Source organism: Empidonax traillii, unplaced genomic scaffold (genome assembly GCF_003031625.1).
Source record: "Empidonax traillii isolate 1590-97213 ecotype Southwest subspecies unplaced genomic scaffold, ASM303162v1 scaffold1:size7828297, whole genome shotgun sequence".
NCBI classification, from domain to species: Eukaryota; Metazoa; Chordata; class Aves; order Passeriformes; family Tyrannidae; genus Empidonax; species Empidonax traillii.
Genome location: NW_020955194.1, coordinates 5,652,022 through 5,668,214, shown reverse-complemented (window position 1 = coordinate 5,668,214; position 16,193 = coordinate 5,652,022). Strand labels below are relative to the sequence as shown.

Sequence of the window (16,193 nt, the reverse complement as noted above, 5' to 3'; positions counted from 1 at the left end):
TAGGAAGAAATTCTTTACAGAGAGGGTAATCAAGCATTGGAACAGCCTACCCAGAGAGGTGGTGGATTCACCATCCCTGGAGGTTTTTAAGCAGAGATTGGATGTGGCCCTTAGTGCCATGATATAGTAATTGGAGTTGGATCAGGGGTTGGACTTGATGATCTTGGAGGTCTTTTCCAACCCAGTCTACTCTATGATTCTATGATTCTATGATCTTCATTCCCTGGTCTCAAACACAGCTGTCAACGTTATTAAATTCTGATGTCCCTAAAAGTCTCCACAGGATCAGGAAGTGAATAATTACCAACAGGAAATACTGCCATTGCTTCACAGAATCCTTCAAAAATAATTTTGTGCATCTTTCTTTAAAGATGACCTTTAATGAGATTGTTTAGCTTTAGGGAGGCTTGGTTAAAGCTTGCTCTCCCACAGCCAGTTTGGGTCTCTGTGCACATCAAAGCATTGCTCACAAGAATCAGCAGAAGAGAATAAATAAGTCCATAAAAACGTCTATCACATAAGTGGTTAAAATAACTGCAGAACTTACAGCACAGCATGACAAGACCCATGACATTCAATTTCTTCCCTCCCCACTTCCCATTTTTTTAAATGAAATACAAAAATACCTCAGTAACAGATATCACTTCCTATCTTGGTGGAAACCTGCTGTCTCAGCCTGGAGAAGAAAAAGCTCAGGGGGATAATATTCATGTGTTTTAATAACTGATTGGTGGAGTAAAGAAGACAGAGCCAGACTCTTTTTAGGGAAGCCCAGTGATGGGATGAGAGGCACCATGCAAAAATTGAAATACTAGAAATTCTATTTAAATAAAAGAAGAAACATTTTTTTTTTCTTCTACTATCAGAATTGCTCAACAACAGAACAAGTTGCCCAGAGAGATTATGGAGTCTCCATCCTTGATATTACTAAAACGTGACTGGACATGACCCTGAGCAACCTGTACTAACTGACTGTGCTTTGAGCAGGAGGAATAGGTGTCTCCCCAGGTCCCTTCTGAATTCTACAATTCTGTGATGCTAATATCACAGTAAACTGACTCAAATAAAGAAAAATTTTGAATTACTGTTACAAGCACAGGTTCAAATTTTAAGTGCTCTTGACAACAGAAAGGAAATCAATCTTACTTCCTCCTTAATCCTTTACAGGAAACCAGTGCTTTAATTTTCTGCATGTATAATTCCATCTGCTGAGTCTCAGAAATGTTAGCAGTCAGAGCCTACATCTTGCACTAAGGTAAATGAGTAATTTTGCAATTCTTCAGCTAAAGATGAGTTAATAAAATAATATTTTATTAACTCTGTGTTCTTGCTCTCGTTCCATCATTATAATTCCTTTTGTAACGGTAGATATACAGCTCACCAACACTCTTTGCCTCTGGAATTTGACATAACCTGATCACACACAAAACTGACACAGCAAGTTTAGCGACCCAGCACAACAAAAACTGATTATGCATCTCCTTCAATCCCTCCTTATCATTACATGAATTTCTTCAGAATGCCTTAGAACAAAATCCTGTAAAGCAAGATACTGTTGCCCTACAAGTTTGAAAAAATATTAGTGGTATCTTGTGCAATAATACTTCTCTGAAAAAAAAAAAAAAAAAAAAAGCTTTTTCTGCTTTGCTGTCCCAGAGAGTCAATAGTAGAAGGTAGAGAATTCTGCAATTTCAGCTTTTCTTGAATGTTATCCACTAAAACATGTCGAAAGCAAGAGGGATAAACATCCTACATGTAATCAAATTCCAAGTCATTACTGTATCTGTATCATAGCCTGAGTTTCAATCTTACAGGGGTGGGAGTGGGGACATTTCTTTCTGCTCCCACAGATGATGAGCAGGATTATGAATTGTATAAGTGAGTAATATTCTTCATCCAAGCAACTGAGATAGTTCAATATCAAGCAGAGAATCTCAGAGACTTGAGAAACTCAGACTGAACCCCATGCTTCCGTTATGTATTTTTTTCCACCCATGCTTAATCGCAACATTTTAAAGGAAAGCAGTGGGAAATAAAATTCATTTATCAAGGAGAAAAAAGTTAGTTTGTAATCCTTGTAGGGAACAAGCAGGTGCAAAGAGATCTGAGAAATATCTAATATAAATTTGACCAAATAATTTAAATGAAATGGAGATCAGGTGTCTTGTTGTGTATTCATGAATGCAAGACACACAGAGATATATATTATAGACTTTATATTTAACTGCAGAGTTATTCCTACCATGTTGTTGTATGACTTTTTCTATGAATACACAATCTTTGTCTTGAAACAGTCTCACTTTATTGCCCTATCAATAGTAGTAGTTTCAGAATTTCATTCTGTGACCAATTTAGACACTTGACCTATAGCATTATTATATTTTAATTTAAATAATTTGTCTCCCTTTGCAGTATTTCCTCCATTAATATATGTAGAAAGTCAAAATCCCATAAAGAAACATGACTTTGAAACAGCAATAATTTGAAAAGCATGCTGCAACCTTGACATCAAATAATAATCTAATTTGTCTTCTGGGATACATTGCACAAAATAGAAAGGTAATAATAAAAAAAAAGTTGAATGGCATAGTAGCACTTGAAGGATGCAGAATTAATTTAGACAGTCTCCAGTCATTTTCATTTTAACTCTGTGACTTGTAATTAATTAAAAAATATATAGATACTGAAGCACTTACAGACACCTGGAGAGAATTGGCCAAATGCTGACAATGCTGGCTTTTCCTTTAGTTGTTGAATTAAGTGGTGTATTGCCTTCCAGTCAGCATTCAAGTCTTCTAATTTTTTCTAGAATAGAACATAACAATATATTAAATTTATAATACATAAATTAATGTGTCATAGAATGATTTGGGTTAGAAGGGATCTTAAAGATCATCTCCCCTCCCACCATGGGCAGGGATGACACCCACTAGATAAGGGTGCTCAGGGTCCCATCCAACCTGGCCCTGTAATGTAAATAAATTACACCTTTGTAAGGAAAACAGGATGACATCTTCTTTAACATACTGTAGAGAACTCTGTTTTTTAATAACTGTAACCTGAGATGCTAATTTTTTTTTAGTTAAAACAGAAAGGTGAATTATGAATTTCAAAAAGCTTATCAATATAACCTCTTCATTTGTAACATCAAATGCAGAATTCATTCTTCCACCTATTAAAAAAAAAGAAAAAAAAATGACAAAGACAGTTTTAGGACTCTTCAGGGAGTCACAAACTTCAGTGTGTGGGCACACAATCCTGATCAGTAATGGCTAAACTGTTCCTTTTAAACAAAACCTGTGTGAAAGTTTAAACTGTGAATAACATCAGTCCTCAGATAACCCTGAGAAGCATTTAGGTTTGAAAATGTTCTTTCTACCTCTCTTTTTTCCCTGGCTTTAAGGACTGTAAAGAAGGATGAAGCATTGCTAATTCTATGCTGACATCTCTAAACTCTTAAAATGAAGGCTGCATTTCCTTTTTAAGCTTCTCCCTGACTGTCTGCTAAGAAAAGCAACAAAGAGTACTAGTGCCACTCAGAAATGCTGTTAGTATTCTATGGTTCCAATCCACAGCTAGCTATTTAGTATAAATCACAATCCAGCTGTGATGGAAACTGGATGTCTATTAAGAAAGGTATTTTAATTACCTAGAGTCTAAGACGTCAAGGTTCAGTAGGAGAGGGATAGAGAACAAAGTTCATTAGATTGATGTGTGTAGACATACACAGATTCTGAGATAACACAGTTTTATATTCTGGTGTGTCAGGGGACTGTTTCTAGAATTTGCCTTAAGCTTTGCCATAAGTACTCTAAATCTGTAAAGTTATTTTCTATCCGACAGCAATGGAGGCCAGAATATTATCTGGTATAAACTCTGGACAGATTTTTGATTAAATGGTTTTTGATAGGGCAAGAGAGAAAGGATACAATCCTGCATTAGGGAATACACCAAATTTTTACCTTTAGAAGCAGTTTAAAATCTCTACTAAAAAAAATAATAAGTCATGTATATCAGAGATTCTCCTTGATAATAGACTATGAGGACTAGGCAGAACGAACAATTGGGCATGTGGGATAAACATAACTTGTATGACAACTCAAAATCATAGATATGTTTTATATCTGTATGGATTACAGTCACACAGAAATGCACACTTTGGACACATTTATGGCAGATTTTAAAGTTTGTTTTTTTTTTTTTTTTTCTCCCTGCTTTTTTTTTTCCCCCTGTTTTTTTTCCCCCTGTTGCTGTAGCCCAAGAAACCTACTTCCAGAGTGAAAATGTGAAGTATTGCTCCAATATCTATTAATTCAGTAGTTGCACAGAGTGTTTTAAAAGCAAAAACTGGAGAGATTACACTATCAAAGTCTGGTTGATTTTACAATACAGTCACAGTAACTCAGGAAGGAGATTTGGATGTAATGTTTATAATACTGGTCTTCATTAGGAGTAATGCCTTACCATTCACAGGTATATGAGCCAGACCTTTCTTTCCAGCAATGACAAAATACAAAACATGCCCAATCACAGACATTAGAGTCTGAGGCAACATCTGCACCACTGATAAGAGAGCAGCCAGTTCTAAACTCTTCTATCAAAATTATAGTTTGATCTTTCATCTGGCATAAATTAGCATGCATGCATTAAAATGTTAACTTCTTTGAACATAACAATTTTCATGTAATTGCAACTCTCGAGCTTTGGTGACAAGCATGAGCATCAAAATATGTTGCATTGAGGACAAATGTTACAGAATTTATTTAAATGTCATCACTGGTGCAATTTAAGTGAGGTTAACATTCATACATGAACCAATTTCACTGACAGTCTAAATATAGATATGAATATTTGGAGAAAGAAATGATGCAGTCTTTTAAATGTAAGACTGAGGACAATGAAAATGAGTTCCTCACTACTTCTCACGCATGAGAGGAAAAGACAAACTGAGTGCTGTGGCAAGGGAACCACAGCTCTTCCACTGCCACAGAAATCCTTTCCTGAAAAAACTGCTCTGAATAAGTGCAGTTAATCATGAGATTGGGGCTTACATTCTTTCTATTGCCACTGACACCAGCAGTAACCTCTCTCTCCCTCACCTTCAAAAGCTTTACAGAAATGCATTTCAAAAGCACAAAATCCATTTTATAAAAGTGAATAGGTCTGATTATTAAAGTGCTAGTGCTTAAAGGATCACACATCTCATCCCATTGTTGCCTCTTGAATCAGCATATACCAGGATTTCATTTGCCAACAAAAATGTTTTTACAGACTTGCATTGTGAAATTCTATTTTAGTATGCTTAGTGTAGGTGTGAAAATACACTTATTTCAGTGACATAACTATGAGATAAGATTGTGTCAATATAAATCCATGGGATTTAATTTACATTCAAAACATTACAATGAAAATATATTAAAAGGTTGCAAAGATAAGCAGCTAAACATTAGGAAATGCCAGAATAACATTAACTATGAACATTATTTCAGATAAAATGCACATAATTGCATTGATATCTTTAATTTTCTGGCACATACTGCTTTTGAGCACAGGAAAGGCTTGCAGTGAGAATAAGTCAATAGGACCTCTACTTCATTTATTGAAAAGAATGTGATGATTTGTCGTAAGTTAAGGAAATAAGGGAGGAAAAAAAGAAGCTAAGAAAAATTTGCATCAAAAAAAATTATTGCCTAAATAATCCACAAAGTTGTTAAGCAATGCTATGCAAGTAATTAATGCTTTTAAAAAGACCACGTAATTTTATCTTTTTTTTTTTTTTTTTTTTCTGTGCCATGCACTAAACAAGGACTATGAGTGTAAGTGTTGAATTGCTGCTTGCACTGGGAGTGTTGTCTGTATCCTGCACTAAATTAGGCATGGTTCAGCCTCGACTAGGGGCACCTGAGAAGATTTAATTGAAGATTTTTTTAAAATTCTGAGGTCTTAACTTTGCAACCTTGCTAAGGAAAACACCCAACACAGAGCTAAAAGCTTTGCTTCTGCCCACTCAAGTCACCTTCAGTTTACCTCTTCTAGCACTTTACCCCTGTTTAGGAGAACTGATCGTTGAAAATGCACAGATACCAAAGAGGAAAATAACTCTTAAGGATTTCTGTTTAAGAAAGAAGAGGAATCAAATAATTCTTAAACATGTATTAATTTCTAAAGTGGATATAAGTTCATTTGTGTTCCTGTGAATGGAGATCTGCTGGTGGGATAAGTAGTTCAAAGGAAGTTTTGTAAAAGTAGGAAAATACTACTTCAACTATAGTGACTAAATATGGATGGAAAAACAAGAAATTCACTGCAGAGATCACCTATAGACATCCTAACTTTGTGAAGAAACCTTTTTCTGTAAATTGAGGTTATTGAGTAATCTATGTTTGAAAAAGCTTTAAAGTCAAAGTTTGCTACCTCTGCTTAGTCAGAAGCAATTGCAGTAGATACTTAGTGAAATCAACAAGCCACTATTACATTATATACATGTTCACATGTATTATCATGTTCAGACCTACTCCATTAGAAGTTATAAAACTAGAAACCAGATCAAAGTCTGGTTGGTATGGTAGTGACCTTACTAGTTTAGTCTCCTGCTTCAAAAGTAGCAGAACCAGACATGGAAGAATGTTTGGTGATGACTTTCTGCTTCAAGATTCCAATGACAATAAATAAAAAATGACACTCTAGCCTCAGTGAATGTCCATGTAGCCTTTAGGAAACAGAGTGTAAAATACTTTCTTATAACTAACTTCTATCTTGAAGAAAACGATTTTACAGTACATTTTTCTAAAAGAGAAGTGTTGGGAGGCATAGCCTTCCTAAAAAGTATGTCCTCTGCTCCAAAACAGAATCAAGTCAGTCATTCTAGATAAATTTTGGGAAAGAAATAAAGTGGGAAAATTCTATGTTGCTATGTGTTCTTTCCTTCAAACTGAAAAAAAAAAATAAAGCAAAGTATCCTTTTTATCTCAAGTCTTAACTTTTCTAGTAAATTTGCTTATTTTTTCTTTAATTTGACAAAATTTTTGAAGCTGAAATTTAAAATAAAGGAGTTTAAAAGCATGTTATATGTTGCCTTTAATTAGGCACCAAAAATTACATTTGCTTTCAGAGTGAATTACCCTTGAATGAGTAGAGCAACCTTAACATCAAAAACAATATTCCTGTCACAATACACACACAAAAAAATTCTAGCTGGGAACATTACATTTTCCCTGGCTATGCCATCACAGAACAGAACAAATGCCGTTTGCCAGGTTCTTTCATTGATTTTAAACAGAGCACATCAAGGACAAGTGTACAACAGGGGAAGCATAACCCATTACACAGTAATGGATATTGCTATAGGTTGCTTCATTACCTTTACTGGATGAGTAGCTGGTTTTTCCTTATATAAATGACACCCTTTAGACAAAACCTCTTCCACATTCGGCTGTTTAGCCTGCACTGCTGCTTCAGTTTCCTGAAAAATAAAAACACATGCAGTCCAGATTAACCATAGCATAGGCAGTAAGACTGAATAGTCCTACAGCTCCATGGGATGCTGTGAAACACCAGTGGAGTAGTTTCTGCTCACAACTGGTGTGTGAAGCAGCTAAAGACAAAGTGGATCACCAAAGAAAACAAAAGCAAAGAGGGTAATGCTAACAAAATGAACAGTGGTAGGTCACTTCATCCTGAAGGTTCCAATAAAATGATTAAAAAGCTAACAAATTCATAGTAGGAAAGACAGGCATGAGAAACCTCATTTAAGCAGCTCTGTCCTTTTGTCTGTTTTACATCACCAGTAGATAAAAAGTGCACTGGTTAACAATTTGTTCATACAGCACGTGGCATTAAAATGGTATAATGAGATGTGACAATGATACCGAATTTACGAAGATTAAAAATGTTAAAAGAAAATTACTGTTATGAGTAGTAAACTAGTACTTGTGTAGAAAAAGCCTTACAGAAATGAATTAAAAAGAAAACCACAATAGTAGTCACAATTCCTGAAGGTAAGAGAAGGCACCTTCCATTAGCAACAACACCCTCCTGAATTAACAACAGGTTATTCTCTAAAAATTTTTTAATCTGGAAAGGTGTAACTCATATCCTAACAAAAGTAAACTCCAAGGAATCCTTTCCAACATACTGAGGCTTCATTTCAGGCAGATCAAATAAATAAAGGGTGAAGCACTTCATATAGGTAATTGAAAGGAAAAAAACCCACAAAACTCACAAAAAACCAGCCAAACAACCAACTAAACCCCAAATCCACTAATAATTGCAAAAGAAAATATAAACTACACCAAGACTTTTAAGATTAAATTTATTTCATTTTGCTAGTAATAAAAGGAAAAAAAAATCTGCTTCATCAAAATTTTTGGTTGGGATTTTTTTGGTTTTATCTCTTCATTCTTCACCCATCTACTTTATAGCTTCACTTCCTTGTCCTAAACAATACTGCTGACTGTCCATTGACTCTCCAACTTAATTTTCTGCCCACAATCTCAGTTATTGTTAATGTGACAGCAGACAAGATTGTGTGTCAGGTATGTCACTATCTGAGCCAACACATTATTTTATTGGTGGAAGTCTGCTGTTCTTTTTACTGCAATAAACTTGTTGAAATCTATGTCAGTTTAAGTCTCAAAAAGGGGCCATTTTGCTCCTGTGTTTCAGCTCAACATATAAATTGTGCCTATACTGATGCCTGAAATGCTACTTGCAAAACTTTAAGGACAATCAGTAAAAATAAAGAGTCAATAAATTCCATATCATCTTTCAATTTTCTTTTCAAATACTATTTATCAACAGCAAATGAACTGAATGAAAGCTTATCTGATGTCTTGCAATGATATTTGAAATATGTTTGAATTTAATTGTGTTTAATTCCGCATTTCAATATTAATGAGATATAACTGTAAGGATTCATAGAGAATAAGCACTGAAAAGCAATGCACAGCAAAACTGGGATATTGGGGGGCAGAGAGGTGGGAGTTTATTAACCTGTTGATCAACTCCTCGTTAAAGTATTATTTTGTTTCTGTTTCCATACTAGGTTAGCTTTTGACTGACTTCTCAGTATATAAAGAAAAAAATAATAATCAAGGAGAGTTAATGAAGAAGTAATTTTCTGGCTATCTTGATGAAAGATAGGAATCTTAATATTTGTTTATTTAGTTGCTGTTTTGTTGGTTTTTTCTTTGTTTTTAAATGAAGTCATCTGCAGTATTAGGTCTATGTTTTCTGTTTTGTAATTCTACGCATCTCACATACTCATTTTATAAGAGCATTAAGTATCATAACAAAATCTGTAGCAGAAAAAGTACATTACAACACCCTGCAAAGTTCAAGAATATCAAGAACATGATGGGTGTGCCTACATTATTGGTTGTAGTAGTTTTAAGTCTAGGCCTTTCAGGAGGGTCTCTAAAGCTTTGCCATGTACTTGAACAGGCTGGGTGTTCTGCATACTTTTATATACCAAAAGCATATTGCAACTATGCTTTTATTGATTTAAAACTCCTGGCAGACAGCTGGGTTTGTAATAACAGCCATTAATGGTCAGGTTCCACCACAAGGAATTGAAAATTCAAACTGAGAAGAACTCGGCTAGAATGGGCACTTCAGAGTAATCCAAAGGACTGTTCACAACAGGGATTACTACTCAAGTCCTGTAGCTGTAACACAATTTGTCTGCTCAGTATTTATTTGTACTCTACCTTCTACATTGAAATGTGAATCATGATTTATCGTATGCACACACATAAATAGGCTAATTTCTCCTTTAAAATTAAGAGAAAAAGAAAAAGTGCAAAATGATGGTACCATGTGACTCCCCATTCTGCAAAAAAAGTAGAAAACACTGAACAATCCTTGTCATCGTTGTTGTCATTATTTTAATGTGTCATTATTTATGCTAATACCAGTATACACAACACATTAAAACTGAGATATTCCATTTTTACATATTATATAAACATTTTAGATGTATTCTTTAGAGATTCCAAAGTTATTTGTTCTTTATGAACAGAATAAAGGCAAAAATTTCCATAGCTAGGTAACAGCAATGTTAGTTGTTAAATCACAAATTCCTTCTGCTCTACAATTTTCTGGAGCTATATGAACTAATCTTTTGTAATCTGATCTTTCAAACTCAATGGCCTTGACCTAAACCAAAATGCATTGTGCAAGTTTATCCAATTTAGCATGATGCTTCATTTGAGATATATTTGGAAAAAAGAATAGAGATAGGAGTCCAGGGGAAAAAGAGATTCTCAGTATCTTGAATTCTACCCAGTGAGCAAGTTTCCAGCAGTTTCAAATCCATTTGCTACATGACACCCTGTTAAGGCAGGTCAATGGGTCAACCTCAAGAGAAGTTTCAGGATTCTGCTCCATCATTCAGTTCCCACAGAGATGAAAAGAGTAGTGACTTGCACCATGGCATCTACTGGTTCACTCACAACTCTCTGTTGTCTCTCTGCAGTCATCATCTAGGCTGTACAGGATCCAAGAGAAGGGCACACTCCCAGAGCAGGGCCTGACTACTACTAAAGCTAATAGGAACTGTCAACACCCATGTCCATCACTTTCTAGAGAATACCAAAGTCATATCTTTTCAAGAAGTCCTGATTCAAACCCTTCGCCACACTCACTTTGCTTGCTGTGGAAAGATGCAGAGCTGTCTCTGGAAGACAGAGCTGACTCTACTGGAATTGTACAATTTATGAACTGCCTGGGAAAGCAATTGCAATGCTACTTCTGGGTTGGATGACGAATATGCTAATTAACTTTTCACACATATGGCAAATTAAAATACATCATAATTGGAAACTGCTGTTTCTCAAACATGTATAAACAAGAATTGGAGGCTACCTTTTTCCGTGACGCACCATCTATGAATTTTCAGTGGTGTTAAAGTGGTGTATCCGAACTGACAAAAGCCTGCTGCTGAATAAGCCACACTGGCTTCTGCATTTCCAACAACATGTCAATTCAACCTGCTGAACAAAGTCACAGGCTGAAAAAGTGGCAAGGACTTGTCTACAGCCCCATCTGGACTATGAAAGTCAGTTGATATAGCTCAGAACTTAGAAAATTCATATTCCTTAGCTGAAACCAATATATTGACTAAACCTCTGGTGTGTATGCCAATGGAAGATAAAGTTTGATGGCTTGGCATATGTTATTTCAAGAGATGGTGACTATCCTAGCAGACACAGACAGGCTGTTTGACATATGCTGCACATATATTAGGAGGCCCAGTCAACTATCCGTAAACGTATCTGCAGCATTTCTGACTGTGTATTGGTCTATATTAAGAATCACAAGCACTGATTCACCTTTTGCTAATGCTGGTAAAACTTTTGGGATCAATTTCCCAATGAGATTACATCCATTAGATATGTTCTGCAGGGACTGCAGGAGAAGCTCAGGATGATTAAACTTGTGTCTTCATGGTGAAATAGAATGCAAAAATGGAATCTTAATTACAATATTCAAAGAAAATTTAAAAAAGGAAACTGTTTAAAATTAGTATTGTGAGTTGTTTTAAAAGTTGTGACCTCTTTTTTAGCAAGACATTAAATCAAGATCAATTTTTTTATATTTATAAAAACACCCTATATTATCTTTTACAGCAGAGGCCAGGTAGAGTCCCAGCTGAGCTTTCACCTTACTAATTTCCTCTCTACATGATCTAACAACACCCTTGTACTCCTCCTGAGTTGCCTGACCCTTCTTCCAAAGGTCATAAACTCTCTTGTTTATTGTGAGTTCCAGCAAAAGTTCCCTGCTCAGTCAGGCTGGTTCCTTCCCCAATGGTTCTCTTTTGGCACATAAGGACAGCCTACTTCTGTGCTTTTAAGAGTTCCTTCTGAAGGATGTCCAACCTTCTCGGACCCCTTTATCAGTAACAACCACTTCCCAGGGCACTCCCGGAGCCAGCATTCTGAATAGGTCAAAGTCCACCCTCCGGAATTCCAAGGGAGAAGTTTTGTTGACTCCCTTCCTTACTTAACCAGAATTGAAAATTCTATCATTTCATGGTCACTGAGCCCAAGACAGCCTCCAACCACATCTCCCACCAGCCCTTCTTACCCACAAACTCAACCTTATCATCACTGTTCTTGAGCTCTATACAGGCAAAACACACCCTAATATGCAGAGCCATCCACTGCCCTGAAGTCCTTTTTGCCTGGCCTAGGATTTCTCACCACTGCTGACTTGGACAACCAGAAGTGGGCAATAGTAAGAGGACCAAATCAGTCCAGGGAGTGTCCTAGTAAAATCTGTTATTGAGACTTCCCCATGGGATGGATCTGGTTTGCATATAGGGCCCTCAGTTTCCTCAGAAGAGAGTCACCTACAACACCATTCTGTCTTTTTTAAAAGCCATAAATGTAAAATTCCAGTAAGGTTCATTGAAACATTCACACTTATCTTTCAGGTTACTATTCCCACACATTAACGAAAAAACTATAAATAAATGGTAAGGTCCTGAGTGCCTCATTTTTTATCTTACAAGCAAAAAAAAAAAAAAAAAGGCAGTAGATAGAAATGTGAATATATTCCCATTTTCAAGAATTCTGGTTCTAAAAACGTGACCTCATTTTTCCTTTTGACTCAGCTCTGCACATTCCCATTCATGGAACAGACTAACAAGCTAAACCGCCACAAAGAATAGTCAGAGGAGATTTAATTAAAATACATCAAAGTTCAGCTACACCACAGTAAGCATCAGATCTTGATGGTAGGTCAGATAGTACAGTCAATGGCATTCTCAGTAGTCACTTTAGATATTTATACAATATTATTAGAACACATCCAAGATATGCTATTAACAGTTCTGTGGTCATACTGAGGTGGAACCTAATCCATCAGGGTAGAAATGCAGTTGCTGTTTTTAACTTCTATTTATTGTGCCATTATTTAAACTTCCCGAATAAAGACTTTAATCAATTTTGATAAAATTCAAGGCAAGACAAGCTTCTAACTCTGTTCTTTTTTACATAACAGATGAAAAGATTTGATAACTTTTTTAATATTTTGCTTATCTTTATAGAGAAGTAAAACACTCTGTGTGAACATCTAAATTACAGAATTTAAATTCACCTTCCTATCTTATAGGTTTATGAAAAAAACTACAAATAACCCCCTGAAGTAATTCAATTTAAAGACAGCTCCATTAGTGGCCTACATAGAAGCTCAGTGTAAAGATGCTTTACCACTAAAAATATTCTGTAACTAGTGGACAAACAATTTTATGCACCTGCCTCTAAAAATGCGATTTTAATGAGTAAATAAAATAACCATTCTTTCCCCTATTACATTAAATGACTAATCTTTTAAATGTGTGAGAATAAAATTTGATCCCAAGACAGTACTAGAAGCTATTTTAGTGGGGAAAAGAATATTGTGAGATTCATTCAGCTTTTTAAAGTCAAGTATAGAAACAAAAGACATTTGATTTTAATGAGAGTTTGGAAAATGATACTACTATAACTCTTGACCTCTGCGAACAATTTTTGAAATACTTAAGAGGAAAAACAATTCTAATACAGAAAAGAACACTACACAAAGAACCTCTTCCTTCTAAAAGTGCAACTTTTCAGTTTTTGAGTTCTTAACTAGTTTGTAAAACTACTAGTGCAGCCTTTTTGCAGTTTGTGAAATACGTAAAACACATTTTTTTTAAGACTTGATGTGTTTTTCATCCTGCAATATCTCTTATTCCTGGTACTGGAAAAGGGAAGGAAAGAAAGAAAAAGAAAAAGGAAATCGTCCAGAAAGAAATGGAACTGAGGAAATCCAAAAATTTAAGCCATGCAAAGTGCCTGAAACAGCAAACCCTACCACTTTGCAGAGTGAAAGGATTTTTTTTCCAAAGCATGTCTTCCTGCTGGCTATCAGAAATTTGTGAGCTTCTTCTGCACCTCTAGAGGAGATGAAATATAGTAATTTTTTCCCCACACAGAGAAATCACTATCTATCCATTGCAGCTGTCTGTCCTGAAAAGGAAATTTCCTGGAGGTACTGAAGATAGATGAAATTATTAGCTGTAAAGACATGACCTGCAGATACGGCATATGAAAAGAATTTGGCTATGGTGGTCATATACCGATAAAACACAGTTAATCATCCAGTTGGACTGCAAAAAGGCACAGTAAGAAGAATTCTTTGAGATTGGATATGATTCAGAATATTTAATTTTGAGACTGGACAGGACACAGGATGAAACAGCTGCTCCTTTTCCACCAAGACTGAAGATCTGCTCTTATTTCCAGTTCAGAATATAAAAGAGATAATAACAAGCCCAGGAGAACTGACACAGAAGAAGGAAATTTGGCAGGAAAAAATAAGGAGAAATTCTTGCAAGAAAATAAGGGAAGTCCCAGTAATTTTACTAGCTCTTAGTATTGTGTGCTTTTAGCTGCTGCAGGGTAACAGCTTCAGAGGAAGAAAAGTTACAGAGGTTGACCCAGCAGCACATATGGAGTATACCATTAGCATCTTGACTGGCAAGTGAAATTTGGTGATAATTATAAAAATATTGAGTAATGAAAATTGTTTATTTCTTCTTGTAAACAGGAAAGAGAAATCAGAATTTCTTCTCTCTCACTGCACAAATGACAGTTTTATTCAATAAACTGATTTTTAAATCATTTAACTTGTGAGGGAGTCAGTGACGTATCTAATTATTTTACCAACTAATTCTTGATTGCTTATTATTCTCTCTCTTAGGCCAGGACTTACATGCAAATTTTCATTCTCTTTTGAAGTTTAGTAAATAAGGAATCATTTTCACAGGCACTTCTGGCTACAAAATAACATTAGAAAAGGAATAAGCCCCAAAACCTATTACTGTTCTAACACTGGTTTATTGATTGTAATATGTTTTTAGAAATCCCCATCTTCTGGTATTAGTTTTTAATACATCATTTAAAAAGAATATCCATGAGGATATATTTCTCCCATTTGTCTTTGAACAGTTACAGTGACATATTTCACTTGAAGAAACGGCAAAGAACTGCTGTAGTTCATTATTTCAACAGCAGAAGCAGAGGTAGATTTCAGTAAACAGAATTTACATTCTTAAAGTTAGGAAAAAATGCAGTTTGCTCGTTTTCAACTGCCTGATTTGCAAATGCAAATGGATGTTATATCCACACTTTGAGTGGTGGTAACTTTTTTTTTTTCTTTTTTATTTTGGTAAACAAGTACATTTTCAGAAGCTGATCTTCTCAGAATCTCAACCGCTAATTTCATCCTGGAAGAAGAAAATTCTAATTGCAAAATAAGGAATGAAAATAACTAGCAAGTAAATGCTATTCAGTAGTGCCCAGTGTTAAACAACAGCCAGAGCACAACAGTTTTCATGGGGATGAACTTAGTTTTCTTCCCAGCAGCCTGGATGGCGCTGTGTTTTGCATTTATGATGAAAACAGTGTTGATAACACAGGGATCTTCTAGCTGTTGCTGAGTAGCACTTACACACCATCAAGGCCTCCCCTGTTTCTCATGCTGCCCTGCAAGCAAACAGGTTGGAGGTGCACAACAAACTGGGAGGAGACAGTGGGGACAGCTGACCGTAAGTGGCCAAAGGGCTATCCTGGACTGTTCCCTAATGCTCAGCAATAAAAGCTGTGGGGAAGGATGGAGGGAGGACATTTGGAGTAAAGGAATTTATCTTTCCAAGTAACTGTTACTCGTGCACAAGCCCAGCTCTCCTGGGAGTGGCTGAACACCTGCCTGCTCATGGGACCTGGTGAATTAATTCCTTTCTTTGCTTTGGTTGCATGGGGCAGGTCTGTTTTACCTGTTAAACTGTCTTTATCTCAACCCGCAGTTTTCTCACTTTTTCCCTTCTGATTCTCTCACCCATCCCAGTGAGCAAGCAGCTGTGTGGGGCTGAGATACTTCCCATCATTAACCCATAACAGTTTAGAAAGAATTCCCACCTGCCCTACCAAGCAACTTGAACCGCAAAATTTTTGTGTAACAAATTGGCTCACTTTACAAGAGTATCTCACAGTGGTCAAGCTTTACAGCACTACACCCAATATCAAAGCTACATTTACTTGGAAATTTAACACAATATCTGCAACAGGATTGAGTGATTTCCATATTATCACTAACTTTAGTGTGAGAAAGAACTAAGATTGCTTTAGGCATACATTTTTATTTTTACTTCAAACAGCAACTAA

General features: G+C 35.8%; 1 protein-coding gene across 10 annotated transcripts in view; it reads right to left on the bottom strand.

Annotated features, from left to right (window-relative positions):
• Window positions 1-16,193, bottom strand: part of DMD (dystrophin) — a 996,724-nt gene that overhangs the window by 342,790 nt on the left and 637,741 nt on the right. For all 10 annotated transcript variants that reach the window (XM_027888128.1, XM_027889056.1, XM_027888040.1 and 7 more), the window contains 2 exons: window positions 7,361-7,462; window positions 2,697-2,805 (listed from right to left, as the gene is read on the bottom strand). In XM_027888128.1, the coding sequence (XP_027743929.1) occupies window positions 2,697-2,805; window positions 7,361-7,462 (211 nt within the window). The remainder of the gene's footprint in view (window positions 1-2,696; window positions 2,806-7,360; window positions 7,463-16,193) is intronic.